At 42.1% G+C, this 23,938-nt stretch overlaps 1 protein-coding gene across 1 annotated transcript in view; it reads left to right on the top strand.

Moving 5' to 3' along the window:
* The window catches only part of LOC125435399 (membrane-associated guanylate kinase, WW and PDZ domain-containing protein 2-like), a 349,447-nt gene extending 349,377 nt beyond the window's left edge, over nucleotides 1-70 (top strand). The window contains exon 5 of the mRNA XM_048501597.1: nucleotides 36-70. Coding sequence (XP_048357554.1) covers nucleotides 36-70 — 35 coding nt within the window. The remainder of the gene's footprint in view (nucleotides 1-35) is intronic.
* The last annotated feature ends 23,868 nt before the right edge of the window (nucleotides 71-23,938 follow it).

Below are 23,938 nucleotides of genomic sequence, written 5' to 3'. Positions count from 1 at the left end.
ACTGCTAAGTTTAAGGTTTCTGTTATCATTTCCAGCTGAATTCTCAAACTGTAAACCTTTCAGCGTTTGACTCTCCCCCTGGTTTTAGGCCACATTGGCCTCTGAGTCACCCTTTAGGTCACCCTTTGTGTCCCCTCCCTTGGCTTTCTCCTTCCCTCTATCCTTTCCCCCACCAGAAATGTTGTGAAGTCCTCTTGTTACCGCGCTGCTCAGGACAACACTTTCCGTTCCAGAGGTATCCCGCTCTCGGCAGCGCCCAGGAACCCAAGCAAGACCCGACAAGGCTTGGATAAATAAAAGTGATTTATTGAGATGCTGACCTAAGTGTCAGCACCTCCCTTCCGCACAAACACTGCAGCTTGCCTAGCAATGCCTTTGCAACCCTTAAGTACACTTTCTCCCACGTCACGAGGGCCTGGGAGAACCAAAGACAGCCCACCACCATTCATTAACAAAATTCAAAACAACCAATCATTCATTTGCAACATGCAGGAACCAATCAGTGTCCGATAGGCATCCCTCTTCTCAAGTTTCGCGCCAGAGCAGGGCGGTAGGCGATGACAGTGTCCCACTTTAGAAGCGGGGGACACACAAAGGTTTTCTCCAGGTGTCCGGGGTCAGGAAGCAAAGAGCGATGACGTGAGTCCCCTTATCTGCCTGCTGACGAGATTAGGCAGGGCAAGGCGCTTCGACCGAGGTTTCCCTTTGTCCGCGTGCATCAGGAGACTTTTACACGTGAATGGGAAGGGTCCTGGGTGGGGCAGAGATGGCTCTCTGCCTTGGGCCAAGGAGGTTCCATACAATCACAAATACAGGGAAACTTACAAATCCTATTTCTACCTAATACAAACCAGTTTCTACCTAAATAAATACAAAACGGAATAAATCCTCCAATCGTTTTAATTCAGACATAGTCCAGGAGCGGGATTCTTTCCTGGCTCCGCTATCACTCTCTCAGCTGCAGCTGCATTCCAGGTTGCTCCTTTTCTCAGACAGAGCTTGAGGATGTTACTGGCTCCACCTGAACCTGGAGTCTGCAGGTCCCCTCCTGTTCTGGGCATGTTCTGTCCTGGTTGCTACAGGTGACAGTTGTGTATACCTGTCTCAGCCAAGGGAAGGTGATCCTGCAAGTCTGGGGCTGGTCCCATCACTGGACACAGTAATATTTAGATTAGGGGGACAGTAGTTCCTGTTTTCCTCTGCCCTCCGCAACTGTAGAGAGGAACTCTCTTTCTTGCATGAGCACAAACTGCAGACTCTGTAGTTAACAAATGCTAGCATTTGACATGGGACTGGACATAGGTAGTCTACAGTGGTTTCCCTGGCTGTAGTGCAAGAGAAAAGGATAGCTTCTAAGGTGCTTCTGTGACCCTCCTGACCCAGCTGAGGCAGCACAGGAAGAGGGTGCTTCAGGGAGGGAGATACCTTGAGTTGCCTCTGTCTATTTCTTTGCCACAATATGCTAAGTCTAAGGGACCTGGAGTGGCATATACATGGATCTGGTTGGGGCATGCCTTTTTCCCAGCACCCATTCCCCCACCAGTGAGATCTGCAAAGCATGACAACCCTCCAGATCTACCTTACGGCTACTGGTGTATAAAGCAGGTTCCAGCAGCAGTAGACTAAAGTTGACAAGGGTTTGACTTCTGTTGGAGAGTGGTATGGAGTCTGCTAGTCTCTGGGAAGCTCATTGGGTGTATGGCTAAATACACCACTTGTTTATTGCCACACCAACACAAACCTATGGCTGAACTGAGATTTCTTCTGATTTGGTGTGAGAAAGGGGTTAATCTCATGGGAAAGGGGCATGGATTTATGGTCCTGCAGTAACACCTGCTAGTAGAAAGCAACATCTCAGGCTTTTCTGCACAGATTTTTTTCCATTGTTTCTGGTCCCATACAGTTTCAGTTTATCCCAATTTCCACACAATTTTTTGTAACTTTAGTTTTCACTTTATTTTTTGTTTCCCCCCCCCCCCAATTTTTTGCCATTTTTGAGACCACTTTTTTAAAAAGCTGTTTTGGAATTTGCTTTGTGTGTGTGTGTAGTGTTTCTGTCATTGGGGGGGGGGAGGGTTGCTGTTATTGTTCTGTTAGGTTCCAGTCACCACCAGCCTACCTTTTAATGACTGAACTGTCATCACTGTCAAACCACTCCCTCTCCCCCTCCACTCTGAAGATGAGTACTTTCATTTTTAAATTTTATTTTTAAAAAACATGACAATTATGCACAATGTGCTTGCTGCGTAATGGTGGGCAAATGTTAGTAGCAGCAAGATTTCTTGCATGGTTTCCTGTAGGTCTGATTCCACCTTCCATTCTCTCTGCGGCAAGCAACACCACTTTTAGCATGACATTTAATTTGCTTTGTCACCAGTGTGGACAGATTTGTCAGTGAGCCCAGCTTTGCCCTGGGCATCCTCCCTCCACTCACAACCAGCCTTCCCACTCCCTTGGGCCACTTTGTGCACCTTGCCCCCCCCCCCCATGCTGCTGTATCCTTCCTGCTTTTCTAAGTGCACATATTAAGATATTGCTATCTTGATATAATAACATCAGAGAGGGATTTTGCAAGAAACAGTACAAGCAGAGCATCTTTTGGGCTCCATCTCATGTCCCTTTCTCTGCTTCTGACCTTCCTGATGATTGGGAGGGTTTAAAAAATTTATTTCAGACAAGACTATTTTTTAAAACAAGCCTCTCTCTGTTTTTTTTCTTGTGGCAGCAGGACAGAAAGTGAGGCGGGGGGGGGGGTGAAGGAAAAGGGAGAGAATATCAGCTCTAGTGTTCCTCACCAGAGAGTGTTGAGAAAACTCAGCGATGAAGGAATAAGAGGGGAAGTCCTCCTATGGATTAAAAACTGGTTGAGGAACAGGAAACAAAGGGTGGGTATAAATGGGAAGTTCTCACAATGGAGAGATGTAGGGAGTGGTGTCCCCCAAGGATCCGTATTGGGGCCAGTGCTCTTTAACTTATTCATAAATGACCTGGAAGTAGGGGTGGGTAGTGTGGTGGCCAAGTTTGCAGATGATACCACCAAATTATGGCAGGGTGGTAGGGGAACCACAAAGGATTACTTGAAGAGCTCCAAGCGGACCTTGATAAATTAGGTGAGTGGGCTAAGAAATGGCAAATGCAGTTCAATGTAGCAAAATGTAAAGTGATGCACATAGGGGCAAAAAATCCAAACTTCACATACACACTACAGGGGTCAGTGCTATCAGTCACAGACCAGGAAAGGGATTTGGGCGTCTTAGTTGATAGTTCCATGGGAATGTCAACTCAATGCATGGCAGCTGTGAAAAAGGCAAACTCTATGCTGGGGATAGTTAGGGAAGGAATTGATAATAAAACTGCAAGGATTGTCATGCCCTTATATAAAGCAATTAGATGCTGACAGCACTTGGAATTACTAATGTTCAGTTCTGGTCAGCCACATCTCCAAAAGGACTCGAAGAGATAGAAAAAGTGCAGAGAAGGGCAACAAAAGGATGATTGAAGGATTGGAGCACCCTTCCTTATGAGGAGAGGCTGCAGCATTTGGGACTCTTTAGTTTGGAGAGGAGACGTCTGGCTGAGGGATATGATTGAAGTCTATAAAATTATGCATGGGGTAGAAAATGTTGACAGAGAAATTTTTTCTCTCTTTCTCACAATACTAGAACCAAGGGGCTATCATTGAAAATGCTGGGGGGAAGAATTAGGACTAATAAAAGGAAATACTTCTTCACGCAACGTGTGATTGGTGTTTGGAATATGCTGCCACAGGAGGTGGTGATGGCCACTAACCTGGATAGCTTTAAAAGAGGCTTGGACAGATTTATGGAGGAGAAGTCAATCTATGGCTACCAATCTTGATCCTCCTTGATCTCAGATGGCAAATGCCTTAGCAGACCAGGTGCTCAGGAGCAGCAGCAGCAGAAGGCCATTGCTTTCATATCCTACATGTGAGCTCCCAAAGGCACCTGGTGGGCCACTGCAAGTAGCAGAGTGCTGGACTAGATGGACTCTGGTCTGATCCAGCAGGCTAGTTCTTATGTTCTTAGTGTTGAGGATCCTCAGTGAGATGAGATCTGTACCTTTATGTTTGTTGATGGGTGGAGTTAAATGAATCAGGAGAACCAGCAGCCTAGCAGAGTGCAGCAGAAAAGCTGCACTGCAGGCTGTGGGCTGCCTCCTCTTGTGTAGTTAGAGAAACATGAGAAGACCCTATTAAAGCCTCATTGTGCAGTTAAGAGACCCAAGATAAGTGTCCCATGTACACTTTGTTTTTTACTTTTCCCCAAGTTTTTTATTTAGTACTTTTGAGACGACTTCTTTGGAAGCTGATTTTAAGTGTGTTTTTTCCTTGTTTATAGTGTTTCTGTCATTTCAGGGGGGTGTTCTGTGAGCTGCCACTGTCATCATCATCAAACAGCTCCTCTTCATCTCCACTCTGAAGATGAATAGTTTCATTTTAATTTTTTTTCTTCAAAATATTGATTTATCAATGCAGTATTGTAGTGATAGTTCAGCTGGGTTCTCAAAAATCCCAGCTTTCATTTTTTTTAAAAAAAAGTAAGTCTCTATCCCTTATTGTAGCAGAGTTATAAGGAAAAAGGCATATCTCCCTGAGGGGAAGGGATGAAGACTTACTTTTAAAAAATGAAAGCTCAGAATTCATAGAATCTGCTTAAACTATCACTACAATGTATTGTCGAAGGCTTTCACAGCTGGTATCCCTGGGATGTTGTGTGGTTTCTGGACTGTACTACCATCAGATCCTCTGAAGATGCTAGGCTCAGATGCAGGTGAAACATCAGGAGAAATGTTACTAGAACACGCCCATACAGCCCGGAAACACCCCACTATCACTATAACATAATACAGACAATATCTATATAGCTGTGTGTAAAAAGAAAAGGGAGTGCTATGCTGCCACCAGTGACAATAGCAACCCCCCTTGATAATCCTCATTATTTAAGGCAAGTACAATAGAAAATAAACTGACTCTGCGGGTGGGAAAAGGCAGAGGGAGGGCAGACTTTTGGAAGAATGGTGCTCAAACCTATTTCACTGCCTGTGGATTGACTGCCAAGAAAATCAGAAAGTCAGTTGAGCATGTGAAAAAAAAACCCTCCAGTCCCTGCCCCACCTACTCCGGAGACTATCAACTATAGCTGGGATAGCAGCTACCTTTTCCTCCCCAAAGAAAATGAGAAAGATCTGAGGATAAAATTTGTTCAGGGAAGCTATCATCTATGAACAAAATCCTGTTCTCCCAGACTAACCACAGTTAAAATCATTGCTTCTTGTTATATCTATACTAAGACTATGTAATCATGAACAGAACTGAAAAGCCAAACATTAACATTTCATTATCCTTCCCTCTGTTTCTCCCACCCCCATCAGCCCATTGAGAGAGAAAGAACATTGTCAGTCTTTTTTGTTTTATCAAACTACGAAGGTGACTTTCGCCAGTCTCTTGCCTGTATTTTTAAAGTTCTGCAGTGCAGAGATTATTTGACAGATGCTTCCAGACTTGCCTGAGGTGAATTTTACCTGCTGTATAAATATTGATTTGCTTTCATAATTGACATTCTCTGTATCTACATCTTAACAAAATATTTCCTCCCTCTACCTAGCTTTGTGGTAGGAAGAGAGCTTAATTTGATTTGAGTGGTATTGACGTATTACCTAAAATCACATGGTAGAGTTGTCACTGCTACACGTTAATTGCCACTGTGGGCTGACACAATTCATGGAGAAGATGTTCTGCACAAACCTCACTGAAATTAATGAGAGGTTAATAAGAGCAATACAACAGCTCCCATCCATTCCAGTGGGGCTTCTGCATAAAAGCTTCAGGCTCTACCCCAATTCCTCAGTTGCTTTGAGGAAAAATTCATTATTGAAAATATTGAAAGGAAAACAGAATTCATCAACATGTGTCAGTTGAGGAGGAGTTCATGTCATTGCCCCTCAGTTTAATCACAAATTGTGCAATTGGATTATAAATGGCACTAAAGAGAAACTGACTCTGCATGTCACCTGTGCATCTCCTGTCTTGCTGTAGTGTTTGTATGAAAGAGAAAGAATGTTTCTAGTTGTCTAAAATTACTGGGTTTTAATTGGATCAAGTGTGGCTGCATCTGTTTGTAACATTGATGATCAGATATGCAGATGATCAGATATAAGTAAAATGGCATATTTTATTGGATCCACTAGTCATTTGAATAGCTGCAAGAAAGTTTGCAGTCTCACATTATTCATTGGGCATTGGTGTTCAGAACAAAAAGAGAACGTAGTGGCCAATTTTAAAGATTCTCCTCAGAGGCTGCTATCTTTAGGAGTGTTTTGTTGTGTTCCTATAATTCTGGTCTACAGTTCAGAGATGTATTCAGATGATTCAGAATAAGAGGAGTGGAGAAAAAAAGTGACACCCCTCCAAGGGCCCTTCAGGTCGTTGAACAATAGTAGGTCTTGTCCCAGTGAATGTGAGCGAAGGAAGAGATCAACTTCAAAATTTAGAGGAGTCAATATAATTGTCTTTTCCTAAAGAGCTATTGTAAGAAATGAGACTACTGGGCTCCCTGCCAGATTCTGCCCCCTAAAGTGGACTACCAGCAAGTTCTGTGGTCTTTGATAATACATTATTTCTCACTCATGCAAATATTGGCATCCTGCAGTCTTCCAAGGAACATTCATGGTTCCCTTCAGTTTTGTCCACAAATCAGTTAGATATGGTTGAAAAAGAGAGTGATTGATCTAGCATCCTTAAGGTGTGCTTTATGGTTGATCTCAGACAGACAAGATGAAGTTAACACATCTCAGGTTCCTTTCACACTGCAACCTTATCCTGATTTGTATCAATTACTGTCCCATCTGGAGGAACATTTCTTTAAACAGACAGAAATGAAACATGTTTGGGATCCACCCTTAAAATGCTGCATCTATTTTAGATGGCACCACATTTTTCTGCAGCACCTGCTGTTTTGTTTGTTATAGTTTTAAGCTATATTGAAAAACCATTATTTTAAGCAGAGTTTTTCTACTTCACATACTTCCCCCCTTGTTGTTCTTGTGCATTGTCACAACATGACTAGAGGCACACAACCAGAGGTGGAATTCAGCCGGTTTGCACTGGTTCTGAAGAACCGGTGGTTACACGGCTGGAATCCCACCACCCCAGGCCGGTTGCAGATAGGCTGCGCAGCTGGGCCGACTGCACAGCCTGCTTGGGTGGCCTGCAGGCTCTCCAGCAGGCCTCCCCCGAAGGTCACACCACTGGCCTGTGGGGGGGCAGCCAGCCACCAATTGGGCCGCATACCTCTGGACCGGCCACATGGCCTTTGGAGGAGACCTGCTGGAGTGCCCACAGGCCACGCCACCAGGCCACACCACCAGGCCAGTCAGCCTCCAGCGGCCGCAGCCCAACTGGAGCCTGCCCAGGCCTCCTAGCCCGAGGTGAAAGAAGCCCAGCCTGCAGCTGCTGCCTTCCCTCACCTCCCCCCACCAAACATCAGAAAGGGAGGTGCAGCATCCAGGTAAGTGGGCAGCAGGGAGGCAAACTGGTGGTTGAAATTTTAGAATCCCACCACTGCACACAACCAGAGGCGTAGCTAGGCCAGAGTGCGTCCGGTGCACACTCTGGCTTTTTTGCTCCCCACCCCCCGCGGCAACCCTGATAGTAGGAAAGGAAAGCAAGTGACCTTTACTCACAGTATATATACTCCACTTGCTTTCCTTTCCTACTATCAGATCCTCTGAAGATGCCAGCCACAGATGCAGGCAAAACGTCAAGAGAGAATGTTGCTAGAACATGGCCATACAGCCCGGAAACCACACAGCACCCCAGTATCTTCTGGTTTTCATCCTTTCAGGGTTGCGTTCAATAAAATGGAAATTGGAATGTCCCTTGAAAGAAAATTAGATAGGATTCATTGCTTGTGATTTAGGATTGACAAAACACTGGATTTTTTCTATATAAGAGGTGAAGCAGACAAGAGATTCTGGATACTATAAATAAAGATTAGCTGCTTTTATTCAGAGGACATTCTTTGTACAACCAGAAATGCTGAAAGAATTCCCTACAGGCACCTATATCTCATGTCACTACTCATACTAGCAATTGGTTCAGGTTACACAGTTGTTTTCTTCATGCACCATAAACTGTCTCTGGATCACATGAAGTAAATTTTTGAATTTGGGATTCCTAGATTACTACAAAAATTATTTAGCAGTCCTAATAGCCCAGACTAGCCTGATCTGGACAGACAACAACCAAGGAAGATTAGGGCTGCTATGCAGGGAAAGACAATGGCAAATCACCTCTGCTCATCTTGTGCCTTGAAAACCCCATGAGGTGGAACTCGCTACAGGTGAAGTGAAACTAAGAACACCTTGGCAATAGATCAGCATAGGTCCATTTGGTCACTAGAAGGAGGTCTTTTTCCTTCAAGTTATTTTCAAGACGACTGCATGACTGTGTAGAGTTCAGAAGCTCAGGAGGTGTCAGTTCCCTTCTCAGCTTGTGCCCAACATTTTTGTGCTGCTGAAGGGATTCTCCCTGCCTCCATTTGCTGAAGGTTGCCCCAAGACGTTTGCTCTGCAGGCTCTTTTTCAGCCCAAATAGTACATAGTTGTACTCAGCTTTTCCTTCCAATTCTGGCAATATTTAGTTTTCCTATTTAAAAAAAACAAGGCAGTATCTGCAGAGAAACGCAGACACAAATACAAACATTCTAGCCGCTCAGAGAACTGATCTACCACCTATTGAGAAGCATTGGGTAAACCTGCCCTCCATGGACTATTTGTCCTGGAACCCTAAAAAACTACATGGGTTTGACTCTCAAACCAGCAATATCATAGATAAACATAAGCAATTATGGAAAAATAATCCTCCCGCGATCCCTGAATATGAAAGTATGCTGCATGTTGTTCTCGGTGTATATCCCTCATGGAATGCTTATTGAAACTGCTGTTGAGTTTTAGTTTTGTGAATCTTTTCAGAGGCACAATCCAGTAAGACTGGAGGAAACAACAGATCGGGTTAAAATGTTTATCACACCCCAAGAAGAAGAAAAAATATAGGCCCCTTTAAAAAGTTTTTAAGCAAAGGATGCTAAGAGAGTAAACATATCAGTTCCTTAGTTAACTGCAAGCTGCATAATATCATTCACATGCCACCTGCCAAAGTATGACATTTTCTTGGTTTCTTCTGTTCTGTAGCTGGGTGAAGATGTAATTTTTATTGCAAGCCTGAGGTTCTGCCATAGGTTTCATTGAGAATGGGCCAATTTGCTGAGGAAGCATTCTCTGAGGTCTTCTAGGAAGAGCTAGTGTTATCTGGTAACTATTTGTGTTCTTTTTTTTTTCTTTGAAGACTTTCTCACAAGGAATGCTGTCAGTTCCATGGCACCATCGATTTTTGTTAGTGAATCTCATACGGAGCAGAAAATGACTCCCGGCATGAAAAGATTAAAGCCTAATATCTTAGGGGAATCATTTATGTTTCAGAGCTTTATCTTACATATATAGAATTTTTGTTAGCAACATTTACTTTAGCAAAGCAGCACTTGTACAGGTCTTATATATATACTGTTTACTAGTATGACAGCTTATAACTGCTCAAGAAACATCTCTTTTGAAGTATGGTACTCTGATTAGATAAGGCAGACCAGGGAAGGAAACAATGTCATACACTACACTTTACAGAAACTGTTTTATTATTCACCAAGCACCTTCATTTTTACTGTAACTTGTGCAATATTGAGGTTTTTAAATTGTGTTAGTTTCTGGTTGCCAGCTCCCATCTGACTGTTGTGTTTGCAAAAATACTGGTTTTAACACCCTTACTTGCATTTAAAGCAAGTAAATCAAATTGTATTCTTTTTACTCACTGGCTTAATTTCTGTGTGGGTTCATTATCACTTTATGCCAGGCCTGCAAATAAGCCTTTTCAAATAACTAGCCCAAATTTAACACAAATTTGCATTAGCCCACTTGCTCATGTAGGGTCATTTATGGCATATCTTGGACACACACCTTAACATGGTGAGAAGTTTGTGTGTCAGTGAAGCTAGGAGCAATATCGTAAGGAGTTTAGATCCTAGCAGAAATATTCAAGAATAGTCACAACTGAGACACCAGGCTAAGATGCTTCCATCCCCTCCAGGAATCAACAGCCATATCAGCAGAAAAGAACAGACAGTTCCTGTGATGATGGGGATGGAGGAATTCTTGAAGGGTATTGGGAGTTGACACTATCTAACGATCTTTTGTAGATAACAGCAGTGCTATTTCAGCTAACACTGGTCAGTATTGTGTAGAACAGGGGTCCCCAAACTTTTTAAACAGGGGGCCAGTTCACTGTCCCTCAGACTGTTGGAGGGTCGGACTAAAAAAAACTATGAACAAATTCCTATGCACAAATGATTGTAAAATGTTTGATTTCACCTTTCAGCCTTTCTGTCATGGTCTATTTTTAGAACAGTGACCAAAGTATGTCAAGTACAGGGTGGGCTCCAAATATTGTTGGGGAGGCTGTGGAATGCCTTCCCCTGTAAAAAAAAAAAAGCAGAACTTTCCCATTGAAACATTCCATCTAACCCAGGATCAGGTATCTTCCTGGGTTCTTTCCTCCCTAGCAGCCAGCGATCAATTCGCTAGCCTGGCTGATGCCAATGGGAGTGAGGCGGAACAGAAAGCCTGAGAGCAACACATGGAGTAGCTGAGAGGGAAGGGCGGAGCAGGCGTTGCCACATGTAAGGTTTCCAACTCTGGGTCAGAAAATTCATGGAGATTTGGGGGTGCCATCATGTAATTGCAATCAACAGCCGTTGGGGCCGGTTCCTCCTCTCCCTCGAGCCCCCACTGCACATGAATGGAGCCATTGCCGCCATGCCTGGCGGGCCGGATAAATGCCTTCAGGGGGCCACATTTGGCCCCCGGGCCGTAGTTTGGAGACCCCTGGTGTAGAAGAATGCAGTGATAGACCACTTGTGATAATCTCTTGACTCAAAAACTCTGAGATGAGACAATCTAAAATGAAAAAAAAAGATACAGTGCTAGAAGACCAGACCCTAATGTAAGAGAGCACTCAACCAGTTACTGTGAAAGCTCTAATCTTAATAATGCAACCGGACTAAAGCCAAAAGGACTTTTAGTTGTTGATGTGAATTGATGCAAAAGAACAGTCCAAAGCTGTTTTTGATACACATTTTAGGAATATGGAACATGAGAAGTATGAGTCAAGGTAAGTTCAAAACTGTGAAACAACAAATGGAGGCACTGCAATCCTGATAAATTGGTGAACTGAAGTGGACTGGATCAGGACACTTTTAATGAGAAAATTATGAAGTGTTTTACATGGCGAATGACAAACACAGAAGAAACAGAATTGTTTTAGTAGTGAGGCAAGATGAAGCACAGGCAGTCAAGGACTATAATGCAAAGTCTGACTGAATAATATCAATCAGACTTAATAAAAAGCTTATCAATATAATTATTATTCAAGTTTACACCACAACTACAGATGATGATTTAGAATAAATTGAAAGCATCCAGGAAGAAATTGATCACACACTTCAACAAGATATGTTGATAATCATAGGTGACTGCAACGCAAAAGTAGGAAACAATCAAATATTGCGGGCAGATTTGTACTAGGAACACAAAACAAAGCAAGAGAGTTATTCCTAGAATTTTGTGACAACAACAATTAATTTATTGCAAACCACATATTTCAGACAACCAAGTGGTTGACTGTATACTTGGACGTGACTGGATGCAAATCAAATAGATTACATAATCAGAAACAGAAGATGGAAACGCCCTTTTTTCTTTGCTAAAACAAAACCAGGAGCAAATTGTGATACAGACCATGAATTGTTATTGAAAATTAGAATAGAAGAAAAATAGAAGAAAAGCATCAAAACGTTCATAGTGGCAAAATACAGTCTAAACAGCATTCCTGAATAGTTTAAAAATCATGTAAAGAACAGATTTGCACAACTAAGTTCAAGTGAATATGGACCAGAAGAACTATTGAGGATTGAAACCAGAGATATTATCACAGAAGAATGTGAAAAGCCTAAATGGATGACTGAAGAAATTCTTAATTTTGGGCCAAACTTAGGAAGTTCCAATAGCCATCTATCTTGCTCTGTTTGGCAGATGAGCAAAAGGTCATCTCTATCCTGTCCATTTGTCTCCATAATGAGGAATTTATCTGCTCTCAACCTGAAATCCAGAGACTTTATTGCTTCACACCCAGGAAATAATGTTTTCTCTGATATCAGGGCCTTCCAGTGCATTAATCAATGTTTTCTGCATTCTTTCAGGTATAAATGCAAACCTCATGCCCTAGTTCTAAAGATTTGATGCTAGAAATAGGCAGAAATACCTGGATGGTTCCAGGTTTTATTGTTCCTGCTTTACAGTATTGGCACATGAGCACAGTTGTAAATTCTGTTCTATAAGCAATTGTCTCACCACACTCAATCAGTGTCAAGCAGGCAATTGCATGGTGCAACATGGGATGTGTAGCTCCTTATGTTGTGGTCCATGACAAAGTGCTTCTTTTCACAAGTTAGGGGAAGGCATGAGACACAGGAAACTCGCTCAGTCTGAGAGCTTGCCATTTGGCACACCTGCCAAAGGGAAAGACAAGCATCATAAAATTCAGATGCTAAATGCCAGGAGAACCCTGGTGGCGTGGCGAAAGGAGAGCCCACATGAGAGAGATATCTGACTCTTACTTGGGAGGGTAAGGTTTTACCTCAATAGTCAGATACATTAAAAGGTGAACCTTTCCTTTTGTTTGAGGGGAAGAAGCGAGATGCTGAGAGATTTGATGTACTGTGAGAGGAGAGCAGAGGAAGGGTCAACTCTGTTGTGATATGTAGAAACCAATCCTTCATGCTAGGATGGGGGGAAATGACCCAACTGAAGGTAACTAGCATGGTGCAATTAAGTTAGATACTTTGTTTCACTTTTATTTCCTTTGAGCTGTAGCTTTTACTATGTTCGTTATTTCCCATTTCTGTGCCCTCAGCCAGGATAGAATTACAGCAGAACTCTTGAAAACTTTTGAAAACTAATATTGAATGGTGGAGCCCATTTCTTGCATTCCTTTTTGCTTTTATTAATGAAACAGGTTGAGTGTCCAAGAATTGGGGTACAGCCATTGTCATCTCTTTTTACAAAAAGGAAGACAAATCTGACCCAGCAAATTGTAGGCCAATAAGTCTACTCAGTGTTATAAGCAAGCTTTACTCAAAACATCTTTTAGAAAAAACTTGTTCTCTGGTTAGATAGTGAAGAGGTACAGGCCGCAGATCAGGTGGGATTTAGGACCACAATAGCCTTATTGTACAGCACCTCATTGAAAAATGCACTTCAGGGAGAGATACCTCTTTACATGCTGTCTTCATTAATTGCATGTGGCCTTTAACTCAGTGTCCAGAAAGAGACTATGGACAAAACTACACAATTCCTCTACTGATAAGAGATTTCTACCCCTGATACAAATCCTCAACTCTGACACCACTTTAAAGTTAGATATCAATGAAATGGTATGCTGTCTGATACCATGAAAACCTATAAGGGAATAAGACAAGGTGGCTTACTAGCACCTATGCTTTTCATTTTCTACTTGAATAAGCTGGTAGAAAACTTGACCAACCCAAGATTCCATCCTCCAAAAATTGCTAACAGACACATATCAGTGCTATTGTACACAGATGATTTGCAGAGCCTATCAAGAACCCAAATAGGATTAAGAAGAGCTCTGGTCAAACTAGCTTCTTACTGCAACCAAGAAAATTTGTTAATTAATTTTCAAAAAACTAAAATCTTGGTTGCAGGGAAACAACCCAGGTGTAGGATGTGATTAGTCTTGGGAAATAAGACTGAACAAGTTCATAGCTTCAGATATTTGGGGGTAGTCTTACAGGCCTCAGGGGTAAAGTTTTACCACCATAATACAATGGCACATGCTGGTGAAAGGTCCGCAAATAGTATTACAAAATCCTGCAGAACTCGGGGTAGATCATGCATACCAGCAGCTCTCAAATTATTTAAAGCTAAATCAATCCCACAGTTGGCGTATGGATCCTACTTAGGTCCCTCTTCCTCCTTTGACATCTTAGAAAAAGTTCAGGCTAAATTTCTAAGGTCCCTTATACAACTACAACGAAATGCATGGATTAGATTAGAAGCAGGGTTGCTTAAAGTTGAAGCCATAATTAAAATTGCCTCAATAAACAAATGGCTTACAGGGCTTTTAAATCCACATGGACTATTCCCCTTAATTCTCAGGGATGAATTCCAATCAAAGTGGCAAAAGGCTGGGCAAGGCACTTTGCAGCAACTGGGATTTTCCCCTTCCACCCTCCTAGACCTGGGTGTAGAAAAGGCCCATGCGCTAGTTAAACAAAGAATCCACAACACAGAGACAATCTGATCTAAGATTATTTGTCACTAGACAACCTTAAATATCAGGTGACCTCTGCTCTTTATTTATACTTTTTAGAAAACAAAAACCAAAGGAAGATGCTAACATTAGCTAGAAGCAACACCCTGCCCTCTGCGGTACTGGAAGGCAACTATGAGAAAATTTCTTACAACCAGAGGCTGTGTGCCTGTTCTTTAAATAAAGTGGATACTTTAGAAAATAAATTCCTAAAATGTCCTATATATAATAAGTTCAGAGATGAAATATTAGGATCTATATTGGCTGGATGGGTGGAGAAAGATAACAGATGGAGAATGGACCATTTACTTCTGGGTAAGGACCAATGGGTCTCTAGATCCGTAGCACAGTTTTGCCTTTTGTTTAAAAAAATTAGAAAATCAGGAGGATAGAGGTCTTCCTGTGCTGTTAAGTGCTATGATATTGACTACTCTTTTTATCTGGGTGCACTTAAAAGCCGCTGGAACTTTCTATTTTAAATTTTTCTATTGTTGTTTTATGCTGTTTGTTGAACACAAATAATTTTTATTACTCTCCCATTTCTGTGCTCCAGTTAATCTTTTGTAATAAAGTTTCTTTATGTTTAAGCAAAGCACACTGTGCGTGGAAATCTCACGCATATGCTGGGACCACTCTGTACGCTGAAGGGCATGCACTCACATGGAGAGCTAAAGTAGCTGGAAGCCCTGTCCTTTGCATGTGCTCGGAGATGGTATTACCAAGGTTCCCCAAGGCACTGGTTTATTGAGAGGTTGGGGTTTTTTTTATCTTGAGATAGTGGCAAGCCAAGGATACATGCTTTTTGCATGCAATCAAATGTTCAACATGCACATTGGAACACACAGACCCAGGGTGGGAATGCAACACCTTGGGATGGCTGGTGTCATCCCTATTAATTTGTCTACCATCAGTGAGGATCAGCTCAGAAAAGAGTATGGAAAGGAGAGTAGAAAGGAGTTTAAAGACGGAACTACCAAAAATAATAGTCTGATCTGGTAATTCTATTGATCCCTCTCTCTCTCTCTCTCTCTCTCTCTCTCTCTCTCTCTCTCTCTCTCTCTCTCTTTCTCACTCCCTCTCCCCCCCCCCCCCGTATGGGGCTGGTCCTTGATCAAGGAAGGGGAAAAACAGGTGGTGACTTGCTATAGTGGATCAAACTGGCAGTAATTGGTGGTGCAAGGGCCCTGGCATGCACTGCTGACACTATGCCTACACAACCCCAAGTGGAAGGTCTCTGAAGGAGGAAGTGTAGTTCTTTTGGCCCACTCTGTTAACTGAGGTTAAAAATAATTGTTTGAGGTAACATACTGTGGGAATTGTGAGACCGCAGTCCCAGAATAAAGCGACCTGTAGTTTTTCTTTAAAAAACGTAAGACTTTATTGAGGACTGATGCATGCAAGGGATAGACGAATTCTGGGAAATATAGAAAGAACCAAACCTTAAATCCCTTGACAGGCCCAAGAGATGCAGTTACAGTAAGATAACAAAGGGAAGAATACCAACATTCAAATACAGAGTTAACAATACAAAGGATAGGGGCTTGGCCACACCTTGGAGAGCTGTGGCTGCATTTTACCTTTCGTTTCCTGGAAGGCTGAAAGGGAAGGGGGGGATGAGCCAAGGGGACCATCCTGACAGGAATTTTACCAAAGCTCTGTTGAGATTCTCACTGTACTTTTCTGTTGCTTTGGCAGATAATTTCAAGCATCATTTGTGTAAATTATATGCAGAATTGAATACATCATTCTATTAATTTGGAAATGAATATTCTGAAGCTGATGCTGTCTGATGATTGCCATAGAAATATATCTTCTGGAGGGAAAACTAAAGCGGTATTGCTTAGAAGAACATAAAGACACAAGAAAAATAATGTCAGAGAAGGAGAAGAAGGGGAAGGAGGAGGAGGAGGAGGAGGAGGAGAAGAGTTGGATTTATATCTCCCCTTTCTCTCCTGTAAGGAGATTCAAGGGGGCTTACAAACTTCTTTCCCTTCCCCCCTCACAACAAACACCCTTTCAAGTAGGTGGGGCTGAGAGAGCTCTAAAGAACTGTGACTAGCCCAAGGTCACTGAGCTGGCATGTGTTGGAGTGCACAACCTAATCTAGTTTACCAGATAAGCTTCCACAGCTGAAGTGGCAGAGCGGAGAATCAAACCTGGTTCCTCCAGATTAGAGTGCACCTGCTCTTAACCACTACACCACTCTGACCATTAAAGCTGTTCATTGTTTTTGTGCTTCATTCAGAAATGTGTTGACAAACATAACTCATCATTCTTTTTTGAGCATTAAATGCTTCAGTATTGACTTTTCAGGAACCTTGAAGAGATGGGCAGCACAATCCCAATGTGGGGAAGTGCTGCAGTCGCCGCCTAGATCATCCCATTGAGGAAACAGGCTTACATCACGCTTTGGTGTGACATAATTCTGCAGACTTGGAGGGCAGTGTTCTCAGGCTGAAAGGTCAGTCGAAGCCAACTAAAGTGGGCTCCAACCCCAAGAATGCATTCAGCCCACCTCATATGCCAGCATCTGCTTGGATTCCAGTATAGCTTCCTGGTGGCTCCCACTTCTGGGTTTGGCTGTCATGAAGCTGTTTGGTACCTAGATGCTAGCATGGTTGCTTCATTACATCAGCAGAGAGGCTGAGAGGGCAGACATGCCCGTGGGGGGCTCTGCTACTACTCTCTCTCTCTCTCTCTCTCTCTCTCTCTCTCTCTCTCTCTCTCTCTCTCTCTCTCTCTCTCTCTCTCTCTCTCTCCCTCTTTGGATTGGATTATAGATCATTAGGAATGAAACTGAGTTTGTATAATTCATTTTAGTAAAGTTTTTTGCAGGGATTTTAAAGGCTTTTAAAGGACATTTTCCTATACTTCGGGATTCTACTTTCAAGTATTTTTGGCATCTTGATTTACTATAGGGTAGCCAACCTCCAGGTGGAAGTTGGTCACCTCCACAAACTAAACTGATCTCCATACTAAACAGATCAGTTCCGCTGGAGAAAATGTTTGTTCTGGAGGGTAAACTCTATGACATTGGCCAATTACGCATTCACATCTTATTCCTCCCTTTGTCAGAAACTCTCTTTCATGCAGGTCAAGTGCATTATGCACTTTTGTCCCCGCCTATTCAGCTTTTTTCTGGATTGGTACAGGAGTAACAGATTTCCTTGCAAATTGCATTCTCCTTCCCCAGATTTGCCATGACATGTTGCCCATGGGTCTTCCACATCTACAAAATTTGCATGGGGAATTAGCATGGGAAAGTTATATTGTGCCTGCATGGATCAGTGTCCTGCTGCACATGCCCCCTTTCTTCCTCCCTCATATGACCTCTTGCACTCTTCACCTAAAGATGCAAGTGTAGAAGGACACTGTTATAAATGGAGGAAAGGAGGGAAGGGGGGGAGGGAAAAAACCAAAGGAGGCATTGCACATACACTTCCCTGCAAAGTGGGGAAAAGGTTGGATTTTCCCCACATCTGAAAAACATGAAGCTTCCTCTTAAAAATGGTGGTCACTTCAGAGCAGTTGCATAAGGGAAAATCTAACCCAAATCATATATCAAAGCTATTGCATAATTAAAAATTTGATTTGAAGAAACAGGTTGCTTGAAGTGAGGAACACATTTGTACATAATGGGCCACATATCTCACTGAAATCCTTCCCACCCCCAACCCTGCCTTCCCTAGACTCCACTTCCAAACCTTCAGGTTTTCCCCAACCTATTTGGGGCAAACCAATTATCAATCTGGTATACAAGTGTCTGAGTTTTTGCATTTAGTAAATTTAGAAATACTGGATGTAAATTTAGAAATATTGAATGAAGTATCTGTTAGACATTTATGATACCTTTAAATTGCTTAAACGTATTTGATGTTGATAGAGAAGGACATTATAAATGGCCACTGGCTAAGACTCTGATTTTCAAGTTTGCTTGTTTGTGGAACAAGGACTGTTTTGTACATATTATGGGGCTTTGGGTGAAGTCGGCCCGTGGGGGTCGCAAGGAAGGCTGAGGCCTTGTAGTGCTATCATCAGGTGGAAGAGAGCCAGCGTGACAGGGAAGGCGTGATCCAGTGGATCTGGCAACTCCTCGTCCGTGGTGCTTAGTCCCTGGCACCTTTTTTTATTAGGAGGTTTACGATAGGGCCGTGAAGCGGCGAGGCGGAGGCCCGGGGAGAATATCATATGCATACATGACACGCTGCATGGGGTTGCCCTACGTAATGCTTGGGGAGGAAGCGGCTCAGCGTCTGGAGTCTAATCCATGGCCACCTGGGGGGCAAAGTGCTTTTTCCTTTGTCCCTTTGTCTGGGACACCTGGTGACCGTGAGTCAGGCATCTCATGACCTGCGACTCACAGGGGTCTGGGGGATGGGTGAGCGTGTGCGCCCAGAAAAGGACACAGATGGCACAGGCATTCCTGCGCTCTGTCTGAGGTTCTGCTGGGTTCGCGGGGCTCATCCCTACATTTGGGTAAATTTTGTTTGTGTTCTAGCAGAGTCTGACATTTGTATCTATATACAGTTATACAAACTTTACATAACTGTAGCTTCCGATGGTACTATGGGCTCTTATCAGTTTGGTAGTTCTGCAAACTATTCATTTTACTCTCTGGCCTGCATGGGCTGAAAGATTGATTATTTGGTGAGAGTCTGGTAGGATTGTGGTGCTCTTCTTATCTTGCTTGTTGACTAGCCGTACAACCTTGTCAAGTTTGAGATTTATTTGGTTTATACTTTCAAAAAATAAGGCCCAGTGTTTTGGCAGTCAAATGGGAAAATTCACACAAAATATTATTAGCGTCTCTGGGTTTGTGGTTGTCCTTCTGCCAAGTGTTTCTCCTCCTTTCCTTTCTCTTCGTCGATTACTCAGCACAAAACTGTCCAGTGGGGGAAAATGATTTGCAGTTGGAATAGCATAAATTGTAGAGCTGTTTAAAGTGAAAATCTCCTCTATCTTTATCTGTAAGAGGGAAGTAGGCTGAAATCTTCCGGCTCACCTGCCCTTTTACTTGTTCCCATCATAAACTGCTATCAGTAGACCACAATAGCTCAAGGTGATTAATCAAAAGCTTCACTGTTTAATTCTGCTTTTTAATCTATTTGGATGTAAAGACTCCAAACTGAATACTATTAGAATAAAGATAAATGAAGTTCTTGACAAAAAAAAACAAACCCCAGACTTTTACTGTTAACGTCTCTGTAAAATTGTAAACATAACTTGGTCTCTTCCACAGCTGTTTCAAACAGCTACAGCAAATGCTAGAAACTCTAAGGTTCACTACAATCTTTCAAAACAGACTTAATAGTTCTCTCCCAAAGCAGGTTTAAGCACTTTCAAATGCTCATTAATACTCCCTCCAAAACTGTAAAACTGTGAAAACAGTCCCACACAAATGGCTGTTAACACAAATAAAAATAGAACTTATCTAAAGCGGAGCAGCAAGCCTCTGCTCATGCTGCCATCTTGATCACACAATCATCTCATAATTGCAACCATCTATTCTACAAACTAATCTAGGCATTCATCACAGTGGTTGACCCATCCCTAACTTTGAATGTTCTGCTCTGTCTTTATCTAGACATTTCAGATACTTGCAAAGGACAGTGAGAGTCACCAAATGGTAACAGATTGTACTTTGTTCATAGTACAATCTGTCTGCCTTACATAGACATCATCCTTGTAATTAAGACTTACCCAAAGTAAGGCCTTAAACGACTATGGTGCAGCACTGTCAGTTGTCTGTCAAGTATTGGTAACCTCTTCATATTTGCATAGGAGAGAGACATATAATGAAGAAATTAAGAATAGATTGAGAAGGATTAGAATCCCAATCTATTTTTAAATTATATTAATTATAATGGAAGGGCCATAATTACACCACAGAAGTAAAAGTTAAAAGCTATAATTTTTCCAAATAGTGTTCAACCTTCTTACTATTTAGAGCACTAGCAAGACTTTCAAGGACAATACTATCTTCTTGTTCATACAGTATGTGCATCTCAACCACTATAGATTGTGGCATCCCAGGCACTTGGCAACTGCCTTGAACTTTTCAGTCTCAGGGGCAAACAGCAGAATCAGTTTTATTGAGCCACCAGTCATCACTGATTGGCTGAGATCCGTATGGTGGATCACACGTTATACACACATGCTCTAGGGTCTCTATCAAATCAGTGACAGTGTATAGAGTGAGTTTAGGTTTTCAGTTCTCAAACTGAGACCCAGAGTTCCCCATGAAATACAACTGATCTGACTACAGAGATCAGTTCGCGTAAAAGAAATGGCAACTTTAGATGGAGGACTCTATTGTATCCCATCTGTGGTTGCCAACTTCCAGGTAGACCCTGGAGATCTCCTGGAATTCCAACAGTCTTTGGGGACCATTAGGTGCAGCAGTCTTTGGGGACCATTAGCTGCAGCTAGAAGAGTGAGTCCACAGAAATCATGGACCCATGCATGCATTAGCGGAGCATCTTTCCCTCATATGAGCATGGCTTTAGATCCAAATTAATTTGAAGCAAGAGGCAAAGCACAGGGTATCTCTGATGTTTTTCTACATGGAACTGTGTTCAAGGCAGTATCTAGCTGTGTTCCAAACATTCTGAACTGGTTATTTGGTGAAATCAATTTGGAGTAACATCATTACAGTTTTATTTTCATTCATCTTGTAATTCTATATGTCCATTTCCAAATAACTGAAATTTTGAACTCACTGTGTCATCTGATATACAACAAGAGGAAGGAACAAAGTTTGACTCTTTAGACAGCAACAGTTCTCTGAGTGTTTGGCTGCTTTCCTGAAATACTCTTATAGTCTACCACCTCTGACCCCTACCATATCATTGCTCATGTAGGATGCTCAAAGCTTATATTAAATAGTGACATTAAGGAGGAATTGCTAATGGACTTTAATTGAAATGCAAATGCTGTATCAGGACTAATAATTGACTGACCATTTTCTTTTGTAGCCATTGTCTTTGATGACCAGCACAACAAAACTATGTTGCCAGGTCCTGCTTATCAAGATTCCTGTAAACATTGCTATAAAGTGATTTTTTAATTAAAATGGAATTGGAAACCATATTGATCAAACCTATTAGGCTTATGCAAAGTAAGATGGGAAATTCTACCGAGAGCCACAAAGCCTTCTGAAAAGTTAAATGAGCCAATCTGTTATGTATTACTCCTCTAAGAATTGCCCTTTCTCAGTGTTTTCTTTTTTTCAAGACAGTGCACTTTAATAACTTGGTTATTGACCTTGGCACAGGCTGAAGTACAATGTGAAAATAGTATTTGCTGTTTTGAAATGCTGACTTAAACGAGATTAGAATCCTTGAGATTCTAACATGAATTTAAAGCATCAAGGCTTAGAAATCTCTGTTTAGAAATCACATTCACCCCTCCCTTCTCTTTCTCACTATCTGTCTCCATTGCAGTACATTCAGATCAAATGCTTATTATTATTATTCTGTACAGTTTGGATTCCTCTAGCCCTGCATGAGCAGGAGAGAAAATTCTGAGAGCTTTTGTGCTATTATTGTTGCCAGGGAAACGACTTCCTTTTTTTCTTCTTGTGTATGGGACAGCTATGTCACTCGGAAACTGATTTGCAACAAGGCAACTTCATAGCAGAGCCTCAGGGGATGGAAAGTGGAATTAATGAAATCTTGATGCTTATTGTAAATAAAGATGGCCTTGTGTAAAGTGTTTCCAAAACTCTCTGCTGACCTGTGACCCTGGGCTCTTGAGGATGCTGAATAGCCTGGAGGTGTGCATATTTGTCTCCATCAAAGGCATGAATAGGAAATCTTCTGGAAGCCATCAGAGAGATATCAGGGAAGAATTGTTACTCTTCTAGAGTCATCTTTCTGCAGTTACTCGATGAACAGTTTGATACTCCCCACACACTTCGACATGACCAGGGAGACCTGGCAGCTCTCAAACCTGTCAGTCTCTTCTGTTTTTTCTCATTGCATCCAGCCTTCTGATATAATGTGCACAAGTAGCCATTAGGAGAAGGGACACAGGAGGTCTCTTGCTGGATCTTTCCCATGATCTGAAAGGCAAAGAGCAGCTGCACAAATGGGGTCCAGGGTACCAGGAAGAGAGTTTCTTCCATCTGCTCTTTTTTGGGACTTACCCATACATATTAACTTATTCTTCTTATGAGGGCAGGAAGACAAGCATTCTTCCATGACTATCTTATAATTTTCCTTTCCAGGGCTTTTTATGGAATGGGATGTGGCTAGTTTTGATTGATATTACTGCATAGGAGAGTCAAATCTGTCTTGATCCAAACAGGATCTTGCATAATGGCTTTCAGGGATAACTTGTAGGATCCAATCACTTATCTGCATGTGTATCACCTAATTAGGTTCTACACTTCTGATTTTCAAATTTCAGTTTGTCCCTCCACTTGTCCTGTGAAATACTTCTAGAACAGCAACAAATACTGTTGCTTTACACAATGCAAAGGAATGCAAAGACTGACATAAATAAATGGACAGAAACAGGCCACAGTGAGATTTTTCAAATGGCTTTCCTAGTTGTCACCTGGTCCCCCCAGTTGTCACCTGGTCCCCCCATGAATGGCCAGCCACTCTATAGAAACCAGGAGAGGGAGAGAGAATGAAGGCCTTTCCCTTTCTTCTGGCCCATCTATTCTCATCCCATGCACTGCAACCAACAAGAATGGGGTGGGGGATATGGGGTATGCAGCATCGTGTGCATAGTGATGCCACGTCCAGGAAAATGCGTAGTTGATATCAGGTAGCTCTAGAAATCACCAGAAATGGTGCGCATTGGTTTTTTTAAATTGTCTCCTATTGCTACCGCAGAGGCTCTTGTCTCTCAGGCTCTCTCAAACAGAGATTCTGCATAATTAGGAGAAATGGTGAGAAGGCCACTATAGTTAGGATTCACACATACAGTTAGAGACCTGGGTGAATTTGGAACCCTGTTATGTAGGTTTTATATAAACCACCTAGGGAGGGAAAAGCTGAAACATTGAAAAGTAAATAAAGCAGCTCGCCAGTGGTCATGACTGGTATGCTGAAGCTGAGTGAAGTTCACAGAATTCTCAAAATAGGTGTTGGATATGGGGGTTGAACTAAGGAAGGACCAATTTGTAGTGCTGCAAACCTCAACCAATAGTGGCTTTAGATATGAAGCAGACTTCATTAGGGGAGCAATGGAAGTGGAGGTCCCACTTCAAAAGAATTAAACGGGTTATACTTTTGTAGATATGAAACTTCTGTACTGCTCTCAAGGATATTGATTGTTGTGATAATTACTTGAATTTCCAGAGATTTCATTACAGTATATTGAGATAGGGAATAGTACTACGACCCTTGACAGAATTACACCTCTGTAAGCCAATTGACTATAATGGGTTTTGAAGGTAGGGTTACCAACAGTCTGGAGAAAAGTGTCTTGTCCCATTAATAGAGACTTAATGAGCTATAATTTTCCAGTTGA

The sequence above is a fragment of the Sphaerodactylus townsendi genome, linkage group LG06, assembly GCF_021028975.2.
Source record: "Sphaerodactylus townsendi isolate TG3544 linkage group LG06, MPM_Stown_v2.3, whole genome shotgun sequence".
NCBI lineage: Eukaryota > Metazoa > Chordata > Lepidosauria > Squamata > Sphaerodactylidae > Sphaerodactylus > Sphaerodactylus townsendi.
The sequence above is the reverse complement of the archived record's forward strand: the minus strand, read 5'-3'. Positions and strand labels throughout refer to the sequence as shown.